Here is a 9693-nt window from a genome sequence, read left to right as displayed (position 1 = left end):
TTTTTTCTTTTGCCGTGCAGGACCTTAGTTCTCTGACCAGGGATCGAATCTGTAGTGAAAGTGTGGAGTCCTAACCACTGGACTGCCAGGGAATTCCCTTGAAATAACAAATTTGATAAGCAGACATCTTAAAACATGAAGCAGAAGTGGCACATGGGACGAAGAAGGGACAGCCAGAGGTCTGCTCCCAGCAGGTCTTGTAGGATGCAGAGTCCCTAAGAGTGTGTGCGGTCACAGTTCTAGGAGACTCTTGTTCAAATTCCCCTGAAAGTGAAAGCTGCACAGTCATGTCCACTCTTTGCAACCCTGTGGACTGTTGCCCACCAGGCTCCTCTGTTCATGACGTTCTCCAGGCAAGAATATGTAGTGGCTGCCATGCCCTCCTCCAGCATACCTTCCCAACCCAGGGATCTAACTCAGGTTTCCTGCTTTGCAGACGGTTTCTTTACCATCAGAACCACCATGGAAGCCCATAAAAACCCATTCAAATGTCTGCCATTCATTTAGCAGTCTGTCTTCTCTGATAGATAGGAAAAAATGTTCAATTCTGAACGTCAATCATTCTCAAAAAGTCTCTATTGCCCCGTGTGCCCCAGGTTCAGGGAAATCTTGCTCCCTGTGCTAGATGGATTGTCACGCTTTGTGACATTCTTGAGAGAAGTCTTTGCCCCTGAGTGGTGCTGGGAGTTGCCTGTCCCCTCCCCACATGGCACAATCTGCCTGGGCGCTGCTCCAGGTGCCAACGTTGGTACACTTCCCACTTTATCCAGATCCTGCCTGGGGCACCCGCCTGTCCACCCTGGAGATAGGGTTAGGATTGCTTGAACACACAAGGAAAGAATAAACGCACAGATGCAGAACTTGAGTACCAGCTGAAGACTGTATAAGCAGGGAGCTTGTGGGGAAAAAAAATTTAACGGGGCACTGACTAGTCAGAATGCACAAAGCCATGGGGCTGGAGCAAGGTCAGGCTGGGATGGGTGTGGGAGGTCTGGGGGCTCAGAGAGTGGCTGTTTCCATTACTTGAGTCACTGGTCCAGCTGAGTGCCAGCCCGCGACTGCCACAGTGTTTTAAAGAGAAAATAAAAAGACCATAGAACAGCCCTCTGGTCATTCCCTAAGCCTCTGATATCCCCCACATGTCTGACTTGTTCCAGGCTGCTTGAAAACTCAAAAATAAAGCCCGCCCTAACATGATACTCAGAGAACACAAACGCAGCTGCGGTGCTCCTGCCAACCACGAGGAACCATCGGCCGACCCAAACCAAGGGAAATTCTGCAAAATAACAGAGTTGCTCTTCCAAAATGTTAAGGTCACGAAAGGCAGGGAAAGACTGGGGGAATGTCACAGACTGAAGGAGAGTGGGGAGCCAGGACTGCTAAATGCAAAGCCTCATTCTGGATTGGGTCCTAGACCAAGAAAGAGACATCAGCGGGAAAACTGAGGAAATTCAAATAAATTCTCTAAATCGGTTAATAATGTTATATCCATATTAGTTTCTGAATTTGATTGGGGACTGTGGTTATGTAAGCAAGTGCCCTTGTTCATAGAAGACGCATGCCCAAGTATTTATAGAGAAACAGCATCCTGTTTCCAACTTACTCTCAAATGAGTCAGTGATTCAGCCAAAACTTTAAAAAAAACCTATCATCTATCTTGTTGTTCAGTTGCTCAGTCGTGTCTGACTCTTTGAGATCCCATGGCCTGCAGCATGCCAGGCTTCCCTGTCCTTCACCATCTCCAGGAGCTTGTTCAAACTCATGTCCATTGAGTCAGTGATGCTATCCAACCATCTCGTCCTCTGTTGTCCCCTTCTCCTCCTGCCTTCAATCTATCCCAGCATCAAGGTCTTTTCTAATGAGTTAGTTCTTCGCATGAGGTGGCTATCTATTTATTAATATCTATGGTTTGGAAAGACCAAAGCGAAAGGAGAAAAGGGCAGCAGAGGATGAAATGGTTAGATAGCATCACCGACTCAGTGGACATGAATTTGAGCAAACTCTGGGAGATGGTGAAGGACAGGGAAGCCTGTTGTGCTGGAGTCCATGGGGTTGTGGAGAGTCAGACATAACTTAGCAACTGAACAGCAATAACAAATCTATCTATCTGTCTATCTATATCATCTGTCTAGCGCAGATATGGTCAAGTCATTAAATTTAGGGGAAATGTAAGAAATTCATTTTACTATCCCTGTGACTTGTTAAGTCTAAAATATTTAAAATCATTGAAAATGAACATAATACAACTAAGAAATGAGAAATACAAATGAGGTAGGGACCAGAGAAAGGCAGTCCCTGAGTTTTGATGGGGGTCTGCACTGTATCTCGGCTCAGCCCTCTGCTGCCAGTGATGGCGCCTTGTCTCTTCACCTGTGACTTAGGTTGTGGGCTTCCCTAATCTATACAGACGAGCCTGCCTACCTGCTCCCAGCCCTGCACACAGCGAGGGCACACCAGAGGAGTTCCCAATGACGAGACTTCCTGAGAGCCTGGCTGGTGCTCCAGGTTTGTTAGTGAATGTTCCCAACCACTCAAAGAGAGAAATCCTGTTCAATATCCAACAGTGTCTATTGAGCATCTACATGGTGTCTGAGATCACCTTTCTGGGTGCTGTGCATACAGCAGCAAACACGGCCAAGTCCCAGTCTTCCTTCCACTGGGACACTAATGACACCAAACAAATAAGATACAAGGTCAGGTTGGGTTAAACGTGTGAGTAAACAGGGTAAGGAGGTGGAGTCTGGTGGGGATGCCGTGTTAACATGTGAGGACTCTCTGAAGAGGAGACATATGATTTGAGACCTGGAGGGGAAAAAAAGCCAACTGATACCTGAGGAAAAGGAGGGCTTCTCTGGTGGCTCAGATGGTAAAGAATCTGCCTGCAATGCAACAGACCCAGGTTTGATCCCTGGGTCGGGAAGATCCCCTGGAGAAGGAACAGCTACTCACTCCAGCATTCTTGCCTGGAGAATCCCATGGACAGAGGAGCCTGGTGGGCTACAGTCCATGCAATTGCAAAGAGTCAGACATGACTGACTGACTGATTGAAAGAGAGTACCAGGGAGAAGGAACTGCAAGTGCAAAGGCCCGGGGGCAGAAATGACCTTGGCCTGTACAAAGCACAGCAAGGCCAGTGTCAACGGCTCAGCAGTAGAGACTGAACTGGGAGAGGTGATCTGGGGCTAGGTATTACAGGAATGATTTCAGAGTTTAGTCTGAGTGTGAAGGGAAGCCCATGGCAGGTTGTAAGCAGGGGAGTAGTAACATAAGCCATTTTACACGTGTGACTCAGAGAGAAAAGTACCCGGTTAGTGAGTGTGACTTTGGCCTTGCCTCCTCTCTTGGGGTTTCCTGCAGCCAGGTGGGGGGAGTGGCGGTGAGGGGCTCCTACTGCTCCCAGGTGACCCGCCCCAGAAGAGAAGGACATCACCAAGGCAGTTATCAGATATACCCACACATGCCCCTGGAGACACTGTGAGGCTCAAGCAGGAGAATATCAAGGACCCGCCATCCTACCAGAGCAGCCATCATGGCTTCCCATGGAAGTCCCTGCCCAGGGAGGTTTCGATGGGGGTCTCCAAACCTCACACCTGGTACCAAGCACCAAGTTCAAAAAATCCCTTCCCCACTTTGCACTGTGGTGCCCACCTGGGCAGGTTGGGGTGGAGACAGGGCAATGATTGAGGGCTGTGATGGCTGTAGCTGGAGGGTGGCATGCCTCTGGGGTCCTCTGAGCCTCAGTTTCCCCCTCTGTATGATGGGAATAATACTATCGCTTTCACAGGAATTTCTCGCAGGGACCCATGTGCTCAATACTGGCCCATGCTTAGCACTGCTGCTGTGAAGTTGGGGTGTTTTCACTGGTGAGCGCTTATGAGAGCCAGGCTCCAGGGTCAAGCTTGGGCTGGAATCCGGTTCCTGTTACTCAGTCATTGCAACCTCAGGCAAAGTCCTTGATCTCTCTGTGGCTCAGTTTCCCCACCGGTACAATGAGGGCTAATAAGAGAACATAGCTTCATGGGGCAGTTGTGAGGAGCTAAGGAAACATTCGATACACACAGGATAAGTGCTCCCTGAATGACAGCCATTACAGCCACTGTTGTGACCCCCACACACCCAGGGGTCCAGCGCCTGCTATTCAGTTTCAAATAGGACAGACACTCTGCAGTCAAGCTGCCTGCTTCTGAGTCCTATGTCTCACATCCTGTGGGATGTGGGGACATGTGACTTCACCTCCCGTGCCTGTCTCCCCATCTGTAAAGGGGGGTGGGGGCAGGTGAGAATGGCACTCACCTCAAAGGGTAGTTGTGAGGTTAAACAAGCTAATATGTGAAAGCCCTTAGCACAGTGCTGGGCACATAATGAGCACCTTATGTTCTTACTATTCCTCTTGTTGTCAGGACGGCTTTTCCCAGTGGGCCCCTGATCTCAGGAACAGGTTGCAATGGGGTCTGGGCTGGTAGGGCAGCCTAGTAGGAAAGGCCCGAGCTGCCCGGGCCTGGAGGTCACTCCAAGGAGCCCTGTAATCAGCTGTAATCAAGCCTGTCCTGCTCCACCCTCCTACCTCCCTGGGTATATCAGGGCTGGTCCAGACCCTGGGCTTGGTCTCAACAAAGGAGGGCACTGCACTGGGCACCATGGGGAAGGCAGTGAGTGCGGTCAGGGATTGGGGAGGGGGGTGGAGGTTGGAGGCAGGGGCTCTAGTGGGATCTGATCCCTTCTCTGTCCCCCCCGCCCCCAGGAGAATTATGAGCTGCACCAGGTAGAGCTGGGTCCTGGCCCTGGTGGGGACATGGTGGCCAAGATGAGCAAGAGAAGGCGGCCAGTGGAGGGGCAAAGAGGTAAGGAAAAGCTGGAGAACATGAAGAAGGAGATGGAGATTGTGAGCGAGGGGCTGGGCGGGCCTGGGCGGGGCTGGGCGAGGGCAAGGGTAGGGGCCCAGGAGACAGAAATTGAGTGTGGTGCTCCATCCATGCAGAATGACCACCAGCTGTCAGTGCCGGAGCTGGAACAGAAATACCAAACCAGTGCGACCAAGGTGAGCTGGGGCAGACAGAGAGGTGGGTGCAGGGAAGGAGAGGGGGAGAGAGATAAAAACATTAGAAAGGGCCAAACAGGGGCTTCCCTGGCAATCCAGTGGCTAAGACTCTGTTTTCCCAATGCAGGAGGCATGGGTTTGATCCCTGGTCGAGGAACTAAGATCCCACATGCTACAAAGTGCAGACAAAAGAAGAAAAGAAAAGGCCAAACAGAAAGGGACAAGTAAGAGAGGCAGATAAAAAGAAACAGAGAGACAGAGACAGCAAGAAGAGACAGAGAGGGGGCAGGAGGCGGGTGAAAGAGACAGAGGCAGAAGAGCTCTTGTTAATGAGAGGAGAGCCCTTGGTGACCACCACGACCCCACCCCGCCCATCCCCAGGGCCTGTCTGCCAGCCTGGCTGCTGAGCTGCTGTTGAGGGATGGGCCCAATGCTCTGAGGCCGCCGAGGGGCACCCCCGAGTACGTCAAATTCGCGCGGCAGCTGGCGGGTGGTCTGCAGTGCCTCATGTGGGTGGCCGCTGCCATCTGCCTCATCGCCTTTGCCATCCAGGCCAGCGAGGGCGACCTCACCACAGACGACAATGTGAGTGACGGGTGCTGGGAGCCAGATCTGGGACACAGAGACCTGGGGGACAGAGGACATTAAGCATGCAACTCTGGATATGAGTGATGTAGGATGGAAATCGACAGACGTGGAAAAACAGCTTTAAGACGTGGGTCATGTGGGCTGAAGGACACTGGGCTAAGAGACAGACCCAAGATCACAGGGGATGCAGGGGAGTCTGTGTCGCAGAGATGGAGGACGTAGGGAGGAAGACATAGACATGCAACACTTAAGATATGGTCCTGGGAAGGGACTTCTCTGACAGTCCAGTGGTTAAGACTTCACCTTCTAATTCCGGGGGTGCGGGTTCGATTGCTGGTTGGGGAGCTAAGATCCCACATGCCTCAGGGCCAAAAATCGCAAACATAAAACAGAAGCAATATTGTAACAAATTCAATGAAGACTTTAAAATGAAAAACAAAACAAAACACAGTCCTTGGAAAACAGAGGTCATGAGGACATGAGACAGACCAAGGACAGAGGGCACAGGGGACACTGGGACTCAGACATGGGGACACAAGGGCATGAGGACACAAGACTCAGGACACGGCGCATGGAGGCACGCAAGCTATTAGCCACAGAGCACCCAAACATGAAGGATATTGAGATGCAGGACAAGAGAACACTGGATACATGACAGGGTCAGGACAAGGGACATGGGGGCCCTGGGACATGTGACATTGGACAGAGGATTGAAAGTCACAGGGCATGTGACACAGGATGGGGACTCAAGGGTACATAGATGTGTGGAGGGACCTGGAATTTGGGACCTGGGACACTGTGGGCGACACAGAACATGGAGCATGAGATCGATAGCAAACGTGGAAGTGGCGACAGGAGGGCACAAGACTGTTGGGCACAGGGGACAAGGAGGAGCACACAGATTTTGAAAATACAGACTATGAGCCTTGGAAGACAGAGAACATAGGACATGGAAACATGGGGCAGAGGACAGTGCAGAACGCAAGACTTGGGGGGCACAGGAAAAGGGGACACGTGCCACGAAGTTGCACAGTGATGTGCGGCACGGTCACAGGGCATGGGGCCACAGGGCCAGGGAAGTGGATCTGTGCCCACAGCGAGCACAGGCAGTTGGATGTGGGATGTGACGCTCATGGGGACAGGGACACAGGTCACAGGACATAGTGCCTGAGGCTTCCTAGTAGAGTAGGGAAAACCATGGAGGTGACCCTGGAGGAAATCACCAGGGGGACCAGAAAGCAGGCAGTGGCCTCAGGCAGGGAGCTTCCAGCCCCTGGTCATTCCCCACCCCTCTCTGCCTCCCGTAGCTGTACCTGGCGCTGGCCCTCATTGCCGTGGTCGTGGTCACCGGCTGCTTTGGCTACTACCAGGAGTTTAAGAGCACCAACATCATTGCCAGCTTTAAGAACCTCGTCCCCCAGGTGGGTCCCCAGCCCCCAGCCCCCAGCCACTGGCATTTTCTGTGGCTCCTCCCATCAGGCCCAGCCAGCCCTTCATCCCCTGGCCCCAGCTCTCCCCACAGGTCCTCACCTCTCCCTGCTTTCACCTCCCCACCTTCCCACTGCACGGGGCAACTTCCACCCCTGCTCCCTGCCCCCCTCAACTCTAGTGCTCTGGTTCTACAGCAAGCAACTGTCATCCGAGACGGGGACAAGTTCCAGATCAACGCAGATCAGCTGGTGGTGGGCGACCTGGTGGAGATGAAAGGCGGGGATCGAGTGCCGGCCGACATCCGCATCCTCCAGGCCCAGGGCTGCAAGGTGGACAACTCCTCGCTGACTGGAGAGTCTGAGCCGCAGACCCGCTCACCCGAGTGCACCCATGAGAGCCCCTTGGAGACCCGCAACATCGCCTTCTTCTCCACCATGTGCCTCGAGGGTCTGTGAGGTCCCCACCCACCCGTCCAGATGACTACGCTGCCTCCGCGCTGCTCTTTGCTGCCTCCACTGCCCCCTTCTGCTTCATTCTGAGACCCACTGACTCCCCCACTTGAGGTGATCGCTGCCTCTCTGGGTCACGCCGCCTCTCTAGCTCCCCCTACTGCCTCCAGTGCCTTCCATGACTGTCCCTCCTCTGGTTCACGCTGCTGCTGTGCAAGCCGCCCGCCACCCCCACCGCCCCCGCCAGTGCCGCTCACCTGAAGCTGAGTTACCCTCTTGGTCCCACTGCAGGCACCGCCCAGGGCCTGGTGGTGAACACGGGCGACCGCACCATCATCGGACGAATCGCATCACTGGCCTCAGGAGTAGAAAATGAGAAGACGCCCATCGCCATCGAAATTGAACATTTTGTGGACATCATCGCAGGCCTGGCCATCCTCTTTGGTGCCACATTTTTCATAGTGGCCATGTGCATCGGCTACACCTTCCTGCGGGCCATGGTCTTCTTCATGGCCATCGTGGTAGCCTATGTACCTGAAGGGCTGCTGGCCACTGTCACGGTGAGCTGGGAACACAGAAGAACCGTGCAGTGAGCTGAGAGGCCTGTCCATCCATCTTTCCGATCATCCAGGCTTCCCTGTATCCTCTCCCTATCTGTCCATCCATCCTCCATCACCTTTTCTCCTCCTCCCCACCCCCATCTCTCCACCTATCCCATCCATTCAGCAAACACCCACTGGGGCTGCTCTGGGCTGGGTCCTGTGCCACACATCCAACACTCAGAGATGAACAGGGACGGGCTTTGGCAGGAGGAGGCTGAGGTTGGGTGTTGAAGGCTGCTGTGGGCAGCCTTCCATAGTGAGCACCCAGTCCTGGGCCAGTCCAAGAGGAGACTTAGGGAATGTTAGTTTTCTTACTTTGATTGTGCTGATAAGAAATTACAGAATCTCAGCTAGGACAGCTAAGAGAGGGGCCTGACTACATTTATCTGGACAGATTGGGGAGGCATCCCAAGTGGAAAGCAGAGTGGACTAGAGTTTGGAGGCAAGAAAAAGCCTAGTCTTTGCAGGGGGGTGCTGTGCACGCAGTTCTGTGGCAGCTTAATGCTGCATATTGTGGCTGGGGTAAAGGATCCCCAGTGCTGAGAAAGGAGGGGGGGTGGGGAGCAAGGCTTGATCCCCATGCCTACATTCCCCACCCTTCCCCCAGGTGTGCCTGTCCCTGACAGCCAAGCGGCTGGCCAGCAAGAACTGTGTAGTCAAGAACCTGGAAGCAGTGGAGACACTAGGCTCCACCTCGGTGATCTGCTCTGACAAGACGGGGACCCTCACTCAGAACCGCATGACTGTGTCCCATCTGTGGTTCGACAACCACATCCACTCGGCGGACACTACAGAAGACCAGTCAGGTGTGGGGGTGGGGGTGGGGGACAGTGGCTGGGCGGAATCTGGTAGATGGTGGAGATCTAGAAGGGAGCTCTGAAGTTAATGAATGAAGTCTGGGGAAGGCTTTGCATTAATGGAGAAGGGGCTCCAGCAGTCATCAGGCAAAGGCTAGGTCCTGGGTGGCTAAGCTCCGGGTCTGTGAAGGGGTTTGATATTTACTGGGTCTCCGAAGAGACTTGATACTGGGTCTGGAGAGAAAGCTCTGCCCCGGGGTATGTGGAGGTGTGTGGGTCCCACCCAGGCCGGGATTCAGTCTTGAATCTAGGGGGCTGGGGGACTCGATTCTGGTACCGGAGAGCCCCTTCGCAGCCCCAGCCTGGATGCCTGGCCTCCAGGGCAGACATTTGACCAATCCTCGGAGACGTGGCGGGCGTTGTGCCGCGTGCTCACCCTGTGTAACCGTGCTGCCTTCAAGTCGGGCCAGGACGCAGTGCCGGTGCCCAAGGTGAGAGCAGCGGGCGTTCAGGGGAGTCGGGGGACGAAGCCTGGGGATCCCGGGAGCCTGGTGGTGCAGCCCGGCTCGCCCCTGACACCTCCCGCGTTCCCAGCGCATCGTGATCGGGGACGCGTCGGAGACAGCGCTGCTCAAGTTCTCCGAACTGACGCTGGGCAATGCCATGGGCTACCGCGAGCGCTTCCCCAAAGTCTGCGAGATCCCCTTCAACTCTACAAACAAGTTCCAGGTGCGCACCCGCCGCGGCCGGCCCCGCCCACGGTCCAGTCCCGCCCACCACAAGTCCCG

General features: G+C 54.0%; 1 protein-coding gene across 1 annotated transcript in view; it reads left to right on the top strand.

Annotated features, from left to right (window-relative positions):
• The first annotated feature begins 2708 nt into the window (after positions 1-2708).
• The window catches only part of ATP4A (ATPase, H+/K+ exchanging, alpha polypeptide), a 14923-nt gene continuing 7938 nt past the window's right edge, over positions 2709-9693 (top strand). The window contains exons 1-10 of the mRNA XM_010849012.1: positions 2709-2866; positions 4742-4882; positions 4979-5038; positions 5420-5623; positions 6934-7047; positions 7252-7504; positions 7798-8066; positions 8716-8914; positions 9287-9396; positions 9500-9634. Of these exons, the coding sequence (XP_010847314.1) occupies positions 2864-2866; positions 4742-4882; positions 4979-5038; positions 5420-5623; positions 6934-7047; positions 7252-7504; positions 7798-8066; positions 8716-8914; positions 9287-9396; positions 9500-9634 (1488 nt within the window). The 5' untranslated portion in view covers positions 2709-2863. The remainder of the gene's footprint in view (positions 2867-4741; positions 4883-4978; positions 5039-5419; positions 5624-6933; positions 7048-7251; positions 7505-7797; positions 8067-8715; positions 8915-9286; positions 9397-9499; positions 9635-9693) is intronic.

The sequence above is a fragment of the Bison bison genome, unplaced genomic scaffold, assembly GCF_000754665.1.
Source record: "Bison bison bison isolate TAMUID 2011002044 unplaced genomic scaffold, Bison_UMD1.0 scf7180017864280, whole genome shotgun sequence".
Lineage (NCBI taxonomy): Eukaryota > Metazoa > Chordata > Mammalia > Artiodactyla > Bovidae > Bison > Bison bison.
This window is presented reverse-complemented; position numbering and strand designations above follow the sequence as displayed.